The sequence below is a fragment of the Physella acuta genome, unplaced genomic scaffold, assembly GCF_028476545.2.
Source record: "Physella acuta isolate Inbredline_101_S28 unplaced genomic scaffold, ASM2847654v3 ptg001591l, whole genome shotgun sequence".
Taxonomy (NCBI): Eukaryota; Metazoa; Mollusca; class Gastropoda; family Physidae; genus Physella; species Physella acuta.
Genome location: NW_026733105.1, coordinates 90,134 through 111,606, shown reverse-complemented (window position 1 = coordinate 111,606; position 21,473 = coordinate 90,134). Strand labels below are relative to the sequence as shown.

The 21,473-nt window shown below is 37.3% G+C and overlaps 1 protein-coding gene across 1 annotated transcript in view; it reads right to left on the bottom strand.

The window, feature by feature from the left end:
• Nucleotides 1-10,404: 10,404 nt before the first annotated feature.
• The window catches only part of LOC131929078 (limbic system-associated membrane protein), a 38,419-nt gene continuing 27,350 nt past the window's right edge, over nucleotides 10,405-21,473 (bottom strand). The window contains exons 5-10 of the mRNA XM_059285268.1: nucleotides 18,747-18,902; nucleotides 14,762-14,890; nucleotides 13,417-13,564; nucleotides 12,759-12,904; nucleotides 11,779-12,000; nucleotides 10,405-10,762 (exon numbers count right to left, since the gene is read on the bottom strand). Of these exons, the coding sequence (XP_059141251.1) occupies nucleotides 10,650-10,762; nucleotides 11,779-12,000; nucleotides 12,759-12,904; nucleotides 13,417-13,564; nucleotides 14,762-14,890; nucleotides 18,747-18,902 (914 nt within the window). The 3' untranslated portion in view covers nucleotides 10,405-10,649. The remainder of the gene's footprint in view (nucleotides 10,763-11,778; nucleotides 12,001-12,758; nucleotides 12,905-13,416; nucleotides 13,565-14,761; nucleotides 14,891-18,746; nucleotides 18,903-21,473) is intronic.

The following is a 21,473-nucleotide window of genomic DNA, read 5'->3' as shown; positions in this document are numbered from 1 at the left end:
TAGATGTTTACCATACAAATACCAGACATAGATAATGGCACCGTATGGCGTATAGACACAGACTGTCCTCCTCGACTTTCACGACAGGTTTCTTCATCTTATCACCAGTGTTTCTTCCAGAATTTTTTCTCTACTTAACACTCGTCTTTAAACTTCAAGACTCTCTACTTGAAGATAGCACTAACACGATTGTTTATGCTTTATGCTTTAAGACAGTCTACTTTAATAAAGCACTAGCACGATTCTTTAAGCTTTAAGACAGTCTACTTTAATATAACTTGACTCTTTAAACTTCAAGTTAGTATGCTTCATCAGACCAGAAGTCTTTAAAGACACTCTACTTCACCATAGCACCTGTCTTTAAGCTTCAAGACAGTCTACATCACCATAACACTAATCTTTCAGATCTGGTACACATTATCCTTAACCTGAAGTTTTTATTCTCCGTTGTAAGCTTAAGAAAACAGCAGGGAAACAAACGTGTGCGATTTCGTTTACTGCCTTTAAAGTAACCTACTACAACTGACTCATTGTTTTGTAAACACATTTTTTAATGCTTCGAATTTTTTTTTTTTCGTATTATTTTATTGTTTGTATTCTTTGATTTCTTGTATTTTTTCCTGGTCAAATTTTATATTTAAAATCCAACACGACATAATTGATCGATCGAAGAAGGCCTATACAGATTGATCAACCACAGACCGGAAGTCCTGATCTATTTAGTACCAGGCGGTCCTGGTAATTATAATTGGGAGTGACACTTATTGGCATTCGATCGCTAAATAACATACGCCACAGCCTCGGCTGATGACCGTAAGCTCAGAGTGACAGGCCAAGGTCCGGGGGTGGGGTGGCCCGGGGGTGGGAGTGTTTGAGACATTTTTCTCTGCGGGGTGGGGGAGGGGGGTTTGAGACTTTAGTAGCCTATGTGGGGTGTGGGAAGGTGGTGGCGCGCTTAACATTTACGGATGGGGAGGGGGTGGTTGGGGGCTTATAGTATACTATCAGTGTTTCTTCCAGGCATCTCTTCGGAAGAAGTCTACCGCCTCCCCCCCCCCCCCACCCCACCTCCCGGAACGTAATGTAATTTATATAGAAAATGTATACTTTTAATCGTGTCCGACCCCAGCCCCCAGAAATGTTAGTCCGCCGCTCCTGAAAATTTTAAGTGCCCCCCCCCTCCCGCCCCGGAGAAAATAGTGTGGAAGAAACACTATACTATTTCTTGACCATAATGTTTGTCTGTTACGGGGAGAGGGGGTATTGGGCTTCTTCTGAAGAGATGCCTGAATGAAACTCTGGAAAGGGGGATGAATTTGACGGTGTCTTCTAGAAGAAATAAAGATTTTAATTATTTCTTTATTACTCATGTGTGGTGGTAGAGCAGATAGAGACTCGTCTGGGCTAATCGGTTGTACCGTAGTCGTGGGCTGGGGATCGAAACCCCAATGGTTGAAGAATATTGGAGAGTTTTTTGTTTATTATGCCTTCTTCTTTTTCGTTCTTAATTGTAATGTTCAACGTGTCTTCATCAAACACAATTAAACATCACATATGAATGTGCTAAGCAACGTTTTGCTCGTTGACTCAGAGTGAAGGGTATATGAGGTGTCCGATTTGCCTGTTAGATCTATCAGTATAAGACCTCGCCATGTTCGATACATGGGTGAATTCTTCTTGTTCGTTCCTCCAACACAATTTAGTATAACGTATCGACTTCATATGCACCATTTAGTCCTTTGACTCCGATATCAGCCTGTTTTTCTTTTCTGCTTCCATAGCCTTTGTCCAGCCAAGAACAAATTACAAGGCATCAGCTTTATATATATATATATATATATATATATATATATATATATATATATATATATATATATATATATATATATATATATATATATATATATATTAGATTTTTCTCTCCTAGATGGGCTGTTATTTTCAGCGAACAAGCCTCAATTACCCGAGGTTCGAACTCTGGTCTTCTGGAGTAAGCAGTAACACGTTCTACTATCCGACCACGCCGTCCCCTTGTTTCACGTTTTGGTATGAAATTGTATAGAAGGTTCAATAGTGTGTCGAGGTTTGAACTCTGGTCTTCTGGAGTTAGCCATCACACGACCTATTACCCGACCATCCCTTCTTGGTTTGTTAAGAAATCTGTAAGTCTGTGATCCGTCATATGGTATAGTAGGTAAAGTAGAGTTTACTTAATTAAAGAGTCAGAAGGTTTTATAGATACACATCCATAAAAGACGACCTCTAACAATATGAGGGTAAAAGTAACAGTTAAAATAGACGAACTAACTTGTACACAATTTTTATCACATGTAACACGCACTATAGTATTGTGTTAGTTGGGCGTCACTGAGTTCACTCAGCTCTAATGGGTACCTGACTAACGTTAAGGAAAGCAAAGAGGGTTAGGAATAGTGATGTCACATTATCTATGCATACACCGAGGTCACAAAAACAGGTGAACTCTACTTCCCCTGCCCCATTGAACATCAGGTTCGACAGGGCTATTTTTAACACGTCATTAAAGTAGGGTACACGTCATGTTTTGATGACCAATTCAACGGTCATTAATTATGGTGGCATAAGTTTAAAGGAATGTATTGCACAGAACAACTTTTATTTTGGGCTGATTTAAATTAAACCAAGGCAGGCTGCTTAATTGCTAATTAACCTGTCACTGTTACCTTGCCACTAAAAGGCATTGTAATGTAATGTGATATTTCTACCTAATTTTTGTATTGTGATTAGGCATTATCAATTAAAAATGTATATAAAAGTTGAAATTACCTTTGGAATCAGAGTTTCTTCCAGGCATCTCTTCGGGGGGGGGGGGGGGGAGGGCTTTGCCCCCCCGAAAAATTTTTACCGCCCCCCCGAACGAAATGAAATTTATATAATTTATATAGAAAATATATACTTTTAACAGTGTCCGCCCCCCCCCCCCCCCCGAAGAAAGTTTACCGCCCCCCCCGAAGATTTCAAGTGCCCCCCCCCCCCCCCGGAGAAAAAAGTCTGGAAGAAACACTGTTTGGAATTAATGATACGTTATGAAAAACAGATTTGTAGTAGTAAAGTAAATGAAGCAAGGGAGGTAATTATGTAAAACTTGTATATAACAAGTTATTTTTTTTATTATGTCCCTTAGAACACCTAAGCGGCTTGAGAGTGATAACGCCTTTCCTACAAATTCAACCTGTGTTTATAAGCATTAGTCTATGAATTTTTTTAGTGAAATCATAGCACCTTTATAATGCAATTGCGATTGCAATATTATATGTATATGATGCATACATGCAAAGCTAGTTATTATTGTGAATACCCCTGTAATATTATATTGCAAAACTAAAGAACACGTGTATAGCGATTGTAAAGCCATTGTAGTCTGTTGTACAATTGTAGTAATCTTGTATTATCCTTGTATGGCCAATATTAAACCAGTCTAGTACAATAACCATTGCATAACCATTATCGTACAATTGTAATATCATCACAGCTAGTTGTGCGATTGTAGTTATTCTATAGCGGCTTTATATTACCAATTAAAACCATTTAAGTACAGTAATCATTGTAGAATTATTGTTGTACTATAATAACAATAGCGACGTACCATTCTCATCTTACTATAAAACAATAGTTTTGCAAGAATATGATAGTAAACTAGTATGTTTCGGTAAAGTTAGATCCATCTATAACCTATTTGTACTTTATTTCATGGGACAGCAATGAATAAGCGTTAGAGTGCTAATCTGCTAACCCGAAAGTCTCGAGTTCGAATCCGGGCGTCTCTGAGTCCGCACAGCTCTGATGAGTACCTATTCGTGTTAGGTAAAGTTAAGGCGGCTGGGCAAAGTGCTGACAACACATTCCCTTCATATGAAGAGGTCAAGAAACATGAGCTCAACGGAAAAGTCTAAAGAGGTTTCCTTTTTCTATACATCAGATTTGTTTTAGATAACGTTAGGTCCATCTATAACCTGTTGTACATTAGATTTGCTTTAGATAACGTTAGGTCCATCTATAACCTGTTGTACATCAGATTTGCTTTAGATAACGTTAGGTTCATCTATAACCCGTTGTACATTAGATTTGCTTTAGATAACGTTAGGTCCATCTATAACCTGTTATACATCAGATTTGCTTTGGATAACGTTAGGTCCATCTATAACCTGTTGTACATAAGATTTGCTTTAGATAACGTTAGGTCCATCTATAACCTGCAGTACATCAGATTTGCTTGAGATAACGTTAGGTCCATCTATAACCTGTACATCAGATTTGCTTTAGATAACTTTAGCTCCCTCTATAACCTGTTGTACATCAGATTTGCTTGAGATAACGTTAGGTCCATCTATAACCTGTACATCAGATTTGCTTGAGATAACGTTAGGTCCATCCATAACCTGTTGTACATCAGATTTGCTTGAGATAACATTAGGTCCATCTATAACCTGTTGTACATCAGATTTGCTTTAGATAACGTTAGGTCCATCTATAACATCTTGTACATTAGATTTGCTTAAGATAACTTTAGGTCCATCTATAACCTGTTGTACATCAGATTTGCTTTAGATAACGTTAGGCCCATCTATAACAAATTGTACATCAGATTTGCTTTAGATAACGTTAGGTCCATCTATAACCTGTACATCAGATTTGCTTTAGATAACGTTAGGTCCATCTATAACCTCTACATCAGATTAGCTTTAGATAACGCTAGGCCCATCTATAACCTGTTGTAAATAAGATTTGCTTTAGATAACGTTAGGTCCATTTTTAACCTGTACATCAGATTTGCTTTAGATAACGTTAGGTCCATCTATAACCTCTACATCAGATTTGCTTTAGATAACGTTAGGTCCATCTATAACCTCTACAACAGATTTGCTTTAGATAACGTTAGGTCCATCTATAACCTGTTGTAGATAAGATTTGCTTTAGATAACGTTAGGTTCATCTATAACAAATTGTACATCAGATTTGCTTTAGATAACGTTAGGTTTATCTATAACCTGTACATCAGATTTGCTTTAGATAACGTTAGGTTTATCTATAACCTATACATCAGATTTGCTTTAGATAACGTTAGGTCCATCTATAACCTGTTGTACATCAGATTTGCTTTAGATAACGTTAGGTCCATCTATAACCTGTTATACATCAGATTTGCTTTAGATAACGTTAGGTCCAACTATAACCTGTTATACATCAGATTTTCTTTAGATAACGTTAGGTCCATCTATAACCTGTACATCAGATTTGCTTTAGATAACGTTAGGTCCATCTATAACCTGTACATCAGATTTGCTTTAGATAACGTTAGGTCCATCTATAACCTGTACATCAGATTTGCTTTAGATAACGTTAGGTCCATCTATAACCTGTACATCAGATTTGCTTTAGATAACGTTAGGTCCATCTATAACCTGTGTGGAAAATTTAACATCACCTCCTGACCCAGGCGAGTCCATCACGCCACAATATCCCCCCCTGCCCCTACCTCCCCCCTCCCCCCTCACCTCCCCCCACCGCTCGAAGTTCTACACACGACACGTTCTATACAAATAGGGAGTTTGATTTATTGGCATCGGCGTTGACAAATTTTCAGCCGGAGTTTAGGCTAGAAGAGGGGTGGGGGTGGTGGATAGTAGAGAGCTGATGCCGGTAGGAGCAATATAGATGTTGTTATACTGAGCTAGAGTAAAGAGTATCTAAGCTAGAAATGTACTCATATTAAGGTCGTTTCGCAGATTTTATACACACACATACAGAATTATCCCAGTGAATAAAACTTTTTAACGCCGGAAAATATTCTTACATTTTTTCTTCCTTTATTGGTCGAATGCTTTATTAAAAGTAACAAACTGTATTAACTGTATTTAAACTGGAATAGTTGTTGGACGTATTTTACAACGGCAAATACGCTATGAACATAGTATATATATATATATATATATATATATATATATATATATATATATATATATATATATATATATATATATATATATATATATATATATACACATACCACGTTTATTATAATTTATATTTAATGCACAATGCACACAGCTTATACATCTATATGTTTTGCTTCCATTTGGCTATTAATGTTTTTTTTTTGCTTTAGCTTTCTGTGTTGTGTAAAGAATTATACTTGTGTAAATTATCATCCTGTCTCCCTTAAACAATCTGAGCCCTAAACAATAGCCACTGGCTGACATATTGTCTCCCCTTCCTTCCAGCACTTTTGTCCACGCCCCTGACTGATTGCCAATGGTATCCACCTCGGGTCAACCCGGAAATATTTTCACCCCTTCCCCCTGTAGATCCCGGACAAAAGATCCATTGGCTTGTGGCAAGGATCTTTGACGGCCCGGGGAATACATCGTTCTATTGAGGCCAGTTTGCTGTAATCACGGCCTGAGTTATTGTGTTTTATTTATTCGCCAGCGATCGAAAGGTGGCGACATTCGATCTTTGGCTTTTGTTGATATTTTTTGTTGTTGATTTTTTTCGTTTGTCGTTGCCAAAGACTTGGTGTTGGGATAAATGTAAAGAAGAAAAAATAAACGAGCCTTTTTTTTGTACTTCAACCAATGCAAAAATTGTGTTTCTTTAACATTGTCTGTCCTTTAAAATAAGTTCTAGCAAGTATGGTAATATATAATTAAGAATATTTATTTAATGTCTTGATGGAAAAGCTATCATATTGTAACTGAATTTTAGCTTAGGATATTCAACATTTTAAAACTAACTTGAAGTTGGATTTTATGTGTACTAGAAAACATTGTCTCATGATGTTTGATTACGACATATAGATACTGATGGTTAAATTAGTTAATCCTTGGTGGTTTCTAGAACTACACATGAGCAATAATCTCTTTGTTAATTTTTTAAAGAAATATTTGAGATGAAAGCATAAGATGATTTTTTAAACCCAATTACATATTGGACAATGGACGAACCTGGTTAAATTTAGTTAATTGAGCCGTTTTTAATATCTACTATGTAAAATGTTCTCTTCTTCTATTTTCACCCTTTTTCTTTTTCAATATCTTTCCCAATTTGATGATAGCTTACTACTCTGTTCTCTTTCTCATTTGCATTAATCTTTCTCTCTCTGTAAACTACCTTTGTCTATCACAGACATTCATTAAAAGAAAATAAACGCCTTTTCTCAAACATGTATTTTAATTTACAACCTCTATATCACAAATCTCCCACTCAATCAAACTCGTACACTAAGTGATCAAAACATCTTAACTAATCTTTATCTAGCTAATCCATTCAGGCTAGATAATCCATTCAGGCTAGATAATCCATATAATCCAGCTTATCCACCCAGTTCGTGTAGTTGTTGATGTTTTCCTTGTTGAAATACGAACTGACTTGAAGCACAATAAACCTCTTGGTCGCCTCGTAGTCTAATTTTAAGATTAGTCAGCACATAATATATCAAGCAATGCATCATTTAATAATGGACAAGTCACATTTTAAAATACCGTATAATACATCATTAAAACGTATCACAAATACTAAAGATTAAATCAACATATCTACGGGAATTAAAAAAAATTAATTCACTAAAATTTAAGTAGAACAAATTGTGTCAACAAAACCAATTATAATTGGCATTTAAAGCTTGTAGGATTTTTAGTCATTTGAATGCCACGACAAATAAATATCACAATAAAAATAATTCTGATCTACAATTGAAAATTAATTGTACATTTTTATCAAATATTTCTTTTACACACGGTAAAAACAGCCTCATTCTTGTTTCCATTAAACAAAGCTGGCACAAGGGGAGAGAATAAAACCTTCATTGAATTGCTTCCCTTGGCGTTTTATGTGTAGGGGAATTAATTACTTGGTGAAGTTATCGCCGCTTGTTTTTAAAATAAAAACATAAAAAGACAGTTTCACAAAACATGAATATAGAAATAAATTTGAGCGCTGAGATTTTCTTTCACGACAAAGTAAATACATACAGCCTCTGACAAAATTTCTAGTCTGTTAAATACTTAAGCTATGGAATTTCTAGTGAGCATGTATGTTTATCCTACATACATTTCAGCTTTACTTTAAACATAAGTTTGAAATTAACGGAACGGATGTTATATGTATGTATTTATATGGAGGGGTGAGCGAACGATAACGGTATCGCGAGTTGGAATAAGGGACTTCCGAGAGTTCTGAATTCTACTTGTTCGCTTTTAATTTTAATGTTGGAGGAGTCTCGCTTCAACACAATAATTACTTGTCAACCATTTATGCGCCCTATAGGCCGTTGTCTTCGATTTCAGCCAGTTTTTTTTTTTTTTACTTTTGGATTTTGCTTCCATATACTGTGTCTATCCAAGAACAAACTACAAGGCAGCAGTTGCGTTGCTCTTCTAGAAGAGTGGCTGTCCCCAGCTAACGAGCCTCATCTGCCCGGGGGTTTGAACTCGGGACTTTTTGGTTTATCTAACACGCCGACCCTTTAACCGACTAAAGTAGGGATTAGCCGGTAGGGCAAATCACTCATAACATAATCATTTTTAAATTCGAGGTCTTAGATATGGCATTTGTCATGTTCTGAATCTAGCTTTATTGTAATTGGTATCAAATATTGGCAATAATTCGCAGTGTATTTCACAGATGTGCATGCAAATTGCTGAACATTTGATTATGAAAAACAGGGAAACTTAAGTTAAATGCGATTTATGATTACACTAGAGGAATTACTACAAAAACCATCTGGAATTCACAAAATAAAGTTGTATGTAATGTGTTAACATATAATCATAAATAATCCACATATGTAGTTGACGTATGAAAACGTTTTCCAAATATGGACACAATATTTGGCACATAGGAGAAATGCGCTCAGATGTAGGCCTACATGTTAACAAAAATGGCAAAAGTGACAATAATACAGATGTACAGAGAAATGATCATGCAATTTTTAAAAGAGCTACTGTCCTCTTTCTCTTGAAGAAAGAATCTAATAGGGTAGAGTTTATATGTCTTTTCATACGGCTAGCCTCTGCCAGAAAGTTTCACATGTATGTTGTATCTTCCACGGGGTAGAATCTACCCAGGCAAACATAATGATCATAAACTGTAACGTTATGACGCACTATATGTCAGCTTAACACACGATCATTAATCTAACTTAGAGCATTCACAATATGTTCGTTTCAAATAGTTTGTCAACAATCAACGCCATACCATATGTACACGGTCGAACTGTTTTAATTGATTTTACAAGCTATGATAGCTTGTTACTTTCTTCAGTAAAATATGCTGTGTGTTAATCAATTGATCCTCACCTTAAAGGTGATCAATATATTAACTTTACACAATATATTCTTGATTTAACTAAACCATTAATTAAAACAGAAATATGCAATAGCTGAATGATTTCAACACGATGGTATACCCATGATATTGGATTAAAGCTTTCCACAGGCTAAAAATAAAATTGAATGTACGATCAACAGACAAGTCACCGAATACCAATTAAGGTAATTATTGACTGAATTGTACTTATTCACAGTAGTCGGCTAAGAATTAATGACCATGATGATAATTAAAACTGTGTTTAGCTTCAAACATAAGCGTAGAGTTCAATCGATGATTCATTTGTACCGATCAATACGTTTAAGGTAGTGATTAGTTTTGTTTAGGAGTGTATCGATATATTGAACATTTCCAAGCTGATAGACTGATGATTCCTAAACCGGACAAAATATTAATTCAAATTTGGATGACATATTTTAGCTTTCTAAACATACTATGGATACGCTTATAATTCCTTGCATAATGAAATATATTCATAATGTTTTATAGTAAAAGTATGACTTACTGTGCAGTTACGTAAGAAAACTATTTCACCGTCCTTTCAAATGACAAGCAAGCACACAATAAACTAGCATGTTCTGACAATCCAGTGTAAGCTAGGTTGTGGCCTGTTTATCATTTACAATATTAACATTTACATGGCAAAGTAATCAACCTAGACAACTTGTTATCAAAGACGCTGTTTCATTCAAACTGTGATTTCCAAAATAAGTAGTAATCGGGAATATCTATCTATGTGAAATGAAATCCAAACACAATTTTATTTCTTTGTTGTCGGCTGGATACTAGAAAAATTGTTTTTTTTTAATTGTAATTAACAGCAAACATTTTAGTGATTAGATAATCTAAGCTGGATTAGCAAGGCTTAAATCTAACGGCCACACTGCATCTCACCGAAATAAGCTTTCCAGCAACATCAACTCAATTGGACTAGTAACAACAGCAACACCAATTTACTAGGATCTTGCGTTTGTTGCTGAGCACGTTTATTTTAAAAAGTTAAATCTTAACGTCTCAAATTTTATTTACAATTGATTTTCCAATATATATATGTGAAGAATGAAATATTTATTTTTTAAAATAATTTTCCTATATATGTCTGTAACGCTGTGTGATTGAGAATGAAATATTTATTATTTCCATAATTTTTCTATATCTAAGTGTAAAGCTTTGTTATTTAAAATAAATACGACGCATGATTTGTACAGTTATTTTTTAGCACCGACGTCCTTTCTCTCCATTGTGTAGACGTCGCAGTGAATAAATTCCAATTATTCTATTGGTCACAAAATCCGCAGAACGAGATGGCCAAAACATGACGTCATTGTTATGATCCATAGAGCGTTGTTCAACTTCCGGCCGCCATTACCATCAGCACTGACGATGTTCTTACCTTCTGAAATACAGATTTTTTTTTTTAAACTGAAATACAGATTTAGCGTTATGAATATATCGTGTATAGTTACACGTTTATGTATGTTTCAAAACAATTTTAACCAGATCGAAAATTATACTCAGTGCAGGGGCGGAACTAACATACCGCTAGACCAAGCAACAAACGGTGTGGGGGGGGGGGAAAGACCGGTTAGGGGGCCCAAAACCCGTTAAACGTTTTTTGCACCTTGATAAACTAGCAGTTTTGATAAAAAAAAACAATATATCTACTGTATCAGTAACTAACACACACTAATGCGTAGAAAAATAAAACTTGAGATGTAGCGTGAAAGATAGACAAATCTTTAAACCACTTCCATGACGTATTGCTCCTGTGTAAATAGTCTAATAAAGGTGCCGATAGAGTTCATTTAAATAGTTTTGTACTAAACAAAGGCTAATTTATTTTCTTAATCTATATATATAATTCTCTTCTGGGATCAGTTAGAAAACAAGCTGCAAGCGCCTCCTGGCAGTCCCCTCTTTCTCTCTATCACTATCACTACCACCCCCCACCCCACCCCCACATTGTCTGGTGAGCTGTGCTCACGCTGTTTACATTTTACAATCACAGAGACGGGTTTGGTGACGGCTATTAGGGGCAGATAATTTAGTTTGAAACGATTTTAAACTTACAGGAGGTAACTAAGAGAAAGCTGCTTTCACGGGGGGGGGGGGGGGGGGGGGGGGGTAAGGGGGGTTTAGTGTTTTAAAGCAAATATTTTCAGTGGCAGCATTGGTACTGTCGAATTCACAAATTATGAATTACTGAAAAGTAGAAAAAACAACAACTAATTAGCGGGGTATGATATGCCGCGGGTCGGCTCGTTATTATTAAAATAATGCACATTAAAGAATGACAAAGAGCATTGGACTAAGTACAAAACTACCACATCACAAAAGATGGCACCTAATTTATTCCATAAACGGAAACCATTAAATACAAAACCAGCACGTCACACACACAATACCACTCACTTCTGTACGGGGTTGTCGGGTAATGCTGATGCTCTTGACCCCCGTGACCTTGGTACCTAGAGTAATCCTTCCCTATAGGGGTCGGCTTGACCGTGTCGTACTTGAACTCGTCTCCGTCGTACATGCTGTGTTGTTTGGGGGTTTTCCCGGGCATAAATAGACTCAAGGTCGTTTGAACGGCCTCGGTTGACGTCACTGTGGTGGGGTATTTTTTCACGTACTCTGAAATAGAGAGGGAACGAGAGTAATGGAAACAATAATGTGATTTTGGGGCGTTTTCTATTTTCATATTTTTTGCATATTTTTGTTATATATATTTTTTTCTGTAAATGTCTTTGGCAGAAATCGAAACTCTGTCAATGATTTTTATCGAGTTTTTTATTGGCTGCACATTTTGTGAATTACAAAAAAAATGGTGTGTGTTATTCTTGTAGAATGTGCAGTGATCTATGTGATGGACATGTGTATGCTGGCGTCCCGTGGCTGTGTGTTTGCTTCATAGGTTTTTTTGTGTGTTAAACGTTATCTTTATGTGTGTCTGAGATGTGTTTATTCTCTATGGTTGGTATGATTTCTTTATGTTGGTAATATACACATAAACTAGCCATCATTTCAAAAATAAAAAATAAAATCATATAGCTAGTCTATATATAATGTAAGTTTTAATAATTGTTTATATCAGCATACAATGTAAAATGTTCAACTCTCCATTTCAAATATTTATTTCATTATATTCAATGTTTATTTCACCATTTATAAAATTCACCTTACCTCTCAATAATTCAACTCAACATACAGTACCTACACGTTTCAAGCCTCCAAAAAAATGTTCAACTCACTACATCAAAACTATATTATTAATATAAAATTCAACTCACTTATTACAAGTTTCACCTCACCAAATGAAATTTCAACTCACCACACGTAAAATCGCGCTAACTTAAAAAAGGTTCAGTTCACCATGTCAAACTTGTACTCACCATATAAATACATTGTCTCCTCGTCCGTCCCCTTCATGTTCTCAGCCGTGCACGTATAGGCCCCGAAATCAGATTTCTCAATGTTGTAGACTCGCAAGCTTAGCGTAAACCTGGTCTTTAACACTTCATCTGGGTACACGTCCAGTCTACAGGTAAGATGGTGAGGGGGGGGGGGGGGTGGGGGGGAGGGGGAATGTTAGATCAAGGTACATGTGCACAATGTATAGAATATTTTACAAACTTCTCAAATGGCGATGGGGGTGGGATCAATTTAACCCTTACTGTTTAAATTAAGTAATAGTATTGCCATATTTCTCCCAACACTTTAACTATTTTTAAACAATATTTTACCTGTACTTTTTCGATTTAAAAAATAAGGCAATTTTTACTCCATAGCGTTAGCAATATTGTTAACAATTATTTATCTTTATTTTTTTCGATGATCTAAACATATTGCAACGTTTATTCCAAAACGTTAATTTGTTTGTTAACAATAGTTAACCTGTATTTCTTCGATGATGTGATAATATCACATTCCCTATCACAAAGCGTTAACATACTTTGTTGTTAACAATTATTTACCTATACTTTTTCGATGATGTAAAAATATCACCATCTCTATCTCAAAACGTTAACATATTTGTAAACAATAATTTACCTGTACTTTTTCGATGATGTAATAATATTGCCGTCTTTACTCCAAAAGGTGTTGGGCACAGGTAAGCCCGAAACGTTACAGTCTAGAATGGTCTCCTTCCCCACATCCTGCCCGATCCTCCTGTTGGGCAGGTAAATCTCTGGGGGGACTAGACAAATGTGACGTGTTTAATATCAATTATATTGCTTGTATTCGTTTGATGTAAATACATTGAAACACACTCCCAGTAGAGTATGTTAAGACTTCTAATAAAATACTGTACATAAACCTACTAGCACTGGCTGTATTAACTAATTATTCGTACATACACTGTATATAAACCAACTCACCATATATTATAGACTATATATAAAACTTCTGATTATAGAGTGTAAACCTACTCACACAGACTAACATAAACCAACTGAATACACTGTAAACCCACTCACATAGTCCTACATAAGCCTACTGACTATAGACTGTAAACCTACTTACACATAGTGTATATAAACGTATTGAGGACATACATTAAACCTCATACAAACAATACTAAAACCTACCAACTAAACAGTAAACCTACTAACTAGAACGTAAACCTACCAACTAGACCGTAAACCTACCAACATACTATACACAAACCTACCAACTAAACAGTAAACCTACCAACATACTATACACAAACCTACCAACTAGACCGTAAACCTACCAACCAGACCTTAAACCTACCAACCAGACATTAAACCTACCAACCAGACCTTAATCCTACCAACCAGACCTAAACCTACCAACTAGACCATAAACCTACCAACTAGACCGTAAACCTACTCACACTTATTATACACAAACCTACCAACTAGACAGTACACCTACCAACTATACCGTAAACCTACCAACTAAACCGTAAAACTAGCAACTAGAGAGTAAACCTACCAACTATACCGTAAACCTACCAACTAGACAGTAAACCTACCAACTAGACCGTAAACCTACCGACTAGACCGTAAACCTACCGACTAGACATCAAACCTACTCACACTTATTATACACAAACCTACCAACTAAACAGTAAACCTACCAACATACTATACACAACCCTACCAACTAGACCGTAAACCTACCAACTAGACCGTAAACCTACCAACTAGACCGTAGACCTACCAACTAGACCGTAAACCTACCAACTAGACATTAAACCTACTCACACATATTATACATAAACCTACCAACTAGACATGAACCCACCAACTAGACAGTAAACCTACCGACTAGACCGTAAACCTACCAAATAGACCGTAAACCTACCAACTAGACCGTAAACCTACCAACTATACTGTAAACCTACCAACTAGACATCAAACCTACTCACACTGTACTGAAACCTCTATGATCCTGCTCGCTGCTGGGTTGACCTCGTTGAAGGCGATACACTCGTAGCTGTCGCCACAGTAGCGGGTGACGTTGTGGATGACGAGTACCTCACCGCTCATGCCCAGTTCTACGTCACGGTTGGGTGAGAGGGGAGGGAAGCAACTCAATTAAATCAAGTAGGAAGTAAAGCTTGGGATCATTGTGTTGAATTACTTTATGTGGTCCTATATACTTGTGGGCGTGTGTTTATGTGCCAATTTAAAAGAATTTAGACGTGCTAATTAACATGTATAGGCCTATTAATAGTCGAATTATATATTAACACACACACACACACATATATATATATATATATATATATATATATATATATATATATATATATATATATATATATATATATATATATATATACGCACATATACATGTATTTATGTATGCACGTGTATATATATATACATATATGAATATATGTAGATGTATATATGTATATATATATTATGTATATGCATGTATATATATGTGTGTATATATATGCAAGTATATATATATATATATATATATATATATATATATATATATATATATATATATGTATATATATATATAAATATATGTATATATATATATATGTATATATATATATATGTATATATATATATATGTATATATATATATATATATATATGTATATATATATATATGTATATATATGTATGTATATATATCTGTATTTATATATATATATATGTATATATATATGTATATATATATATATATATGTATATATATATGTATATATATATGTATATATATATATATATATATATATATATATATATATATATATATATATACGATGTATGTATCTACATATATATATATGTATATATGTATATATGTATATATATATATAATGCATATCTACATATATATGTATATATGTATATATAAGGCATATGTACACATACACACACACATATATATATATATATATATATATATATATATATATATATATATATATATATATATATATATATATATATATATATATATATATATATATATATATATATATATATATATATAAATAATGCCTAGTAATTTTTTATGACATAATAAATTTCCATTTAAATAATTTAACATAAGAAACACTTGTAGCAAGTTGTGCGATAATTACAGAAAAAAAAAAAACAACATGCGCGACAACTCAAAGCCGCCACGTCACAACATCCATGTCAACAGTTTTATGTCGCAAACGTGTGCTGGCCTCACGCCGTAACGGTCAGGTGACATTTCCAGCGTGTCGCTGCAGCTATTCTAGCCGCGGCTAGTATTAGCTGAATAGTGGGGTAATTGTCGAGGCAATGACTTAGGTAATTTTAGGACGCGACCTCTAAAGCACTATATATATATATATATATATATATATATATATATATATATATATATATATATATATATATATATATATATATATATATATATATATATATATATATATATATATATATATATATATATCGTTTAGCACGTACAAATATAAATTTATAAATTTCTCACGTCACATTCTGGTGTTTTCAACACTTACTTTCATATAACTGACAGGCAAATATTAATATTGCTAATTATATCAGACACGTATGTTTCGGTACTTAGACGTACCGAAAAAAAATACCTTAACAAGACACTGCAATACAGGAATGAAATGATATATTCAATACAATCTTATCTCTAAGACTTCTCCAACATATATTCATGTATACAATTCTCCGACATATAAGACTCCTCCTATATAAAATGTGTCCACATATACAATAGTACACAAGATACATTACAAAACACATTAACATACAAGACAAACCTATATACAAGACACCACACCTTCCAAGTTGCTTCACAAAACTATCAGATATATTATTCATTAATTTAATATAAAAGATTCGAATTAATTAATACACATTATATATTCAAGACTCTCCACAATACACGATGCCCCATTAAATAATTCTTAATAAAATAGACGATACAATAAACAGACACTCCAGTATTTAAAGCACATTTTGAATACAAAACACAATGATATGCAAGGCTCACGAGACTTAAGACACACATACACACACATGGGACTTGAAATACACGCAATAATTTGAATAAAACGCTGAATGACACAGTTCGCCTTAGCCTTTACAATTTCCTGTTCGTGGTTTACCTATTTATTCACAATACCTAACCGTTTGATTATCTATTAAATGCATCGATCGATAATGTTAATATGGGTGTGTTCTTTCGTGTGTTAGTTTTTTGTCTTTGTAATATTCCTTGTTAGGTTATATTTTATTATTTATATATTTATCCACATTCAAATGTGTTCTCTGCAAAGTTTATGTGTGTTTAGTTCATAGTAAGGATCAGACTAATTTTGCTATGATCCATTGTAGGATTTAGTGTTTGGTTCATAGTAGGGATAAGACTAATTCTGAGATCCAGTGTAGGGTTTAGTGTTTGGTTTATGGTTGACTAGCATTGTAGTAGAGTGTTAAATGTAAACTTCACAATGTTTTATGAAAAATGATCTGGGCATGACAAAAACACACTGGCAAACGGTCAGAGGCGAAGAGATCTGGGTATACTGGAGTGAAACGAGCACAAGATCAAGACACATTTGAAGACAACGTACGCACACATTTACAACACACAGCAATGTACAACATCATTACGCTGCGTGTGCGTGTGTATCACGTGATCAAACAAAGTGAAGAAAGAAAAAAAAAAAATGAACATGCCTTGCAAAACACACGAACAACGGACAACATAGAAAGTTTTCGTTTGTTTTTATGATCACTTCTTGGGATGTTACACCACATACTTTGTCATCACTGGACCCAGTGACCTTGGTCATGCTTGTCTGGCGTAGTTATAGACTGTAGACGTAAACTCTGAACGGGTCACATTGTTTACTTATTTGAGATTAGGGGGAGCTGGTCACATTTTACAGTTCGTTTCAGAACATAAGGTTACATGTGGTTTACGATATATTTTTCTATAGTTTGCTTTATAATGATGTGGCCTATCCCTTGCGGTAGTTTAATAAAAAAATGTTAATAATCTTGACGTCAGGAACCAGGGCTGGAAACTGATGAAAGGGGTGGGATATTATTCATTGAAACGTAATGCAAAACGGGGATTAGGTGGTCTATGAACATAATATAGAAAGTTTTATGAAGTAAAGAAAAAAAAAGTAATTTTAATGTAAACTTTAGGTACTTTACACTAGTATCCGGAAACTTTTCTAAAATTGTTGCATAAATTTACAAGGCGTTGCCCAGGTATCATTAAGAATTTTACCGGAAGTATTAGAAATTTGGGTTTAAATTTAAATTGCAGTCTTTTACATAATTTTATATTTTAATTTTAATACATGTTTTATAATATTTGTTTTTCAAATACACTTGTTTTATTATTGAAAATACCTAATACGGTCTTGTGGTAAAATATGCATTAAAATATTTACCCTTAAAGGTATTTGTTTATAAATTGGAAAAAAAACAACATTATTTAGATGTAGTTTCAGCAAAAAACTTTCACTGCTACTTTGATTTGTTGAAAGTTGTTGGACATTAGTTGAAATTCAGTTGAAAATTTGTTGAAAATTAGTTGAAAATTAGTTGAAAATTGGTTGAAAATTAGTTGAAAATTAGTTGAAAATTAGTTGAAAATTAGTTGAGAATTAGTTGAGAATAAGTTGGATATTTCTTGTCAGGCGTACGTTTGACGTTTGTTGTTACGACTCTAGAAAAAAGCCCACACAAGCCCGAAGTTGCAGATGTACAACAAACAAACCGGAAGTTGCCGACACACAACACAAACACAAGGCCAAGAAACACGTGTAGGGTCGAGGCGTGTAGACAACATGGCGCAAAAAAACGCTCAATACAAATGACGTCATCTCTTACTATCGATGCCCGGGCACAACTCACTCTGTTTCTGGACACCCCCGTTGGCAGCGGGCACCAGGCGGAACCAGTCGACTTTGGGGGTGGGGGTGCCGGTGACGTTACAGACCAGGGTCACGGTGTCCCCCTCGTGCACCACCATGTTGGAGCTGGAGAGGTGGTCGATGATCTGGGCTGGCACTGCGGAGGGTAGAGGGTTGAGTTTAGTGGGGGGTGGGGAAAGTTTAGTGGGGGGTGGGGGAAGTTTTGTAGGGGATAGAGGGTAGAGTTTAGTGGGGGGTGGGGAAAGTTTAGTGGGGGGTGGGGGAAGTTTTGTAGGGGATAGAGGGTAGAGTTTAGTGGGGGGTGGGGGAAGTTTAGTGGGGGTGGGGGGGTTTAGTGGGGGGGTGGGGAGTTTAGTGGGGGGTGGGGGAAGTTTTGTGGGGGGCGGGGGAAGTTTTGTGGGAGGTGGAGGGTGGTCGATGATCTGAGCTGGCACTGTGGAGGGTAGAGGGTAGAGTTTAGTGGGGGGTGGGGGAAGTTTAGTGGGGGGTGGGGAAGTTTAGTGGGGGGTGGGGGAAGTTTAGTGGGGGGTGGGGGAAGTTTAGTGGGGGGTGGGGGAGTTTTGTGGGGGGGGGGATTTTGTGAGGTGGTGGGAGGTGGTCGAGGGTCTGGGCTGGCACTGTGGAGGGTAGAGGGTAGAGTTTAGTGGGGGGGGGGTGGGGGAAGTTTAGTGGGGGGTGGGGGAAGTTTAGTGGGGGGTGGGGGAAGTTTAGTGGGGGGTGGGGGAAGTTTAGTGGGGGGTGGGGGAAGTTTAGTGGGGGGTGGGGGAGTTTTGTGGGGGGGGGGGATTTTGTGAGGTGGTGGGAGGTGGTCGAGGGTCTGGGCTGGCACTGTGGAGAGTAGAGGATAGAGTTTAGTGGGGGTGGGGGAAGTTTAGTGGGGGGTGGGGGAAGTTTAGTGGGGGGTGGGGGAAGTTTAGTGGGGGGTGGGGGAAGTTTTGTGGGGGGTGGGGGAAGTTTAGTGGGGGGTGGGGGAGTTTTGTGGGGGGGGGGGATTTTGTGAGGTGGTGGGAGGTGGTCGAGGGTCTGGGCTGGCACTGTGGAGAGTAGAGGATAGAGTTTAGTGGGGGTGGGGGTGGGGGAGTTTAGTAGGGGGTGGGGGAAGTTTAGTGGGGGGTGGGGGAAGTTTAGTGGGGGGTGGGGGAAGTTTAGTGGGGGGTGGGGGAGTTTTGTGGGGGGGGGATTTTGTGAGGTGGTGGGAGGTGGTCGAGGGTCTGGGCTGGCACTGTGGAGAGTAGAGGATAGAGTTTAGTGGGGGTGGGGGAAGTTTAGTGGGGGGTGGGGGAAGTTTAGTGGGGGGTGGGGGAAGTTTAGTGGGGAGTGGGGGAAGTTTAGTGGGGGGTGGGGGAAGTTTAGTGGGGGGTGGGGGAAGTTTAGTGGGGGGTGGGGGAAGTTTAGTGGGGGGTGGGGGAGTTTTGTGGGGGGGGGGGGATTTTGTGAGGTGGTGGGAGGTGGTCGAGGGTCTGGGCTGGCACTGTGGAGAGTAGAGGATAGAGTTTAGTGGGGGTGGGGGTGGGGGAGTTTAGTGGGGGGTGGGGGAAGTTTAGTGGTGGTGCTGGAGGTGGTCGATGATCCAGGCTGGCACTGCAGAGAGGAGAGGGAAGAGTTTAGTGGGGGGGAGGTGGGGGAAGCTTAGTGGGGGTGGGGTAGGTGGTCGATGATCTGGGCTGGCACTGTGGAGGGTAGAGGGTAGAGTTTAGTGGGGGGTGGGGGTGGGGTAAGTTTTGTGGGGGATGGGGGAGTTTAGTGGGGGTGGGGGAAGTTTAGTGGGGGGAGGTGCACTGTGGAGGGTAGAGAGTAGAGTTTAGTAGGGGGTGGGGGAGTTTAGTAGGGGATGGGGAGAGGTGGTCGAGGGTCTGGCACTGTGAAGAGTAGAGGGTAGAGTTTAGTAGGAGTGGGGGAAGTGTAGTGAGGGTGGGGAAGGTTGTTGATGATATGGGCTGGTAATGTTGAGGGTTGAGAGCAGTGGGGAGTGATGGAATTTCAGTGGGGGTAGAGGAAAATATAGTAGGGGGTGGGGGGGGAGGTGGTCTCACTGTGGAGTGTAAAGAGTAGAGTTTAGTAGGGTTGTAGAAGTTTAGTGGGGGTTTGAGGGGGGGGGGTACAGCTGGTCGAACATCAGGACTGGCACTGTGGAAGGGAAAGACTAGTTTAGTGAGCATGGAGTTAAGTGAAAAGAACGTTTATTCGGGAGGGGGGTGGTGGTTAAACAAGGCTTATCTGCGTATTAGTCTATGTACCGAACATGATATCCTAGCTGGTTAGAATTAGAACCCTCAACAAAACCCCAGAGTAGCGATTTATTAATGTGCCCTCTACCACTCAACCAGGGCATCTTATATTTATATCGAACCCAATCTTCATGTACATGTCATATAAGCTCTCTAATTCCTAATGTTTTTGTCAATGTATTCCAAACTACAGAGACGGAGAGGCCTAGCGGTAGAGAGCTAGACTGCTAAGTAACTCTCCGGGTTCAAGTCAGTAGACCGTCCCTGAGTCAGCCCAGCTCTGATGGGTTCCTAACTCACGTTAGTGTAAGTAAAGGCGGCTGGACATAATGCTTACTACACTATTCCTTCATTTGCCGAGGTCACAGAAACAAGTGAACTCTACTTGCCCCGTATGCCATTAGGTTTGAAAGGGAACTTTACTATTCCTAACTATTATCAGAGAAAGTAGATACTCTAGTGGTGGACAGGGGTGGATT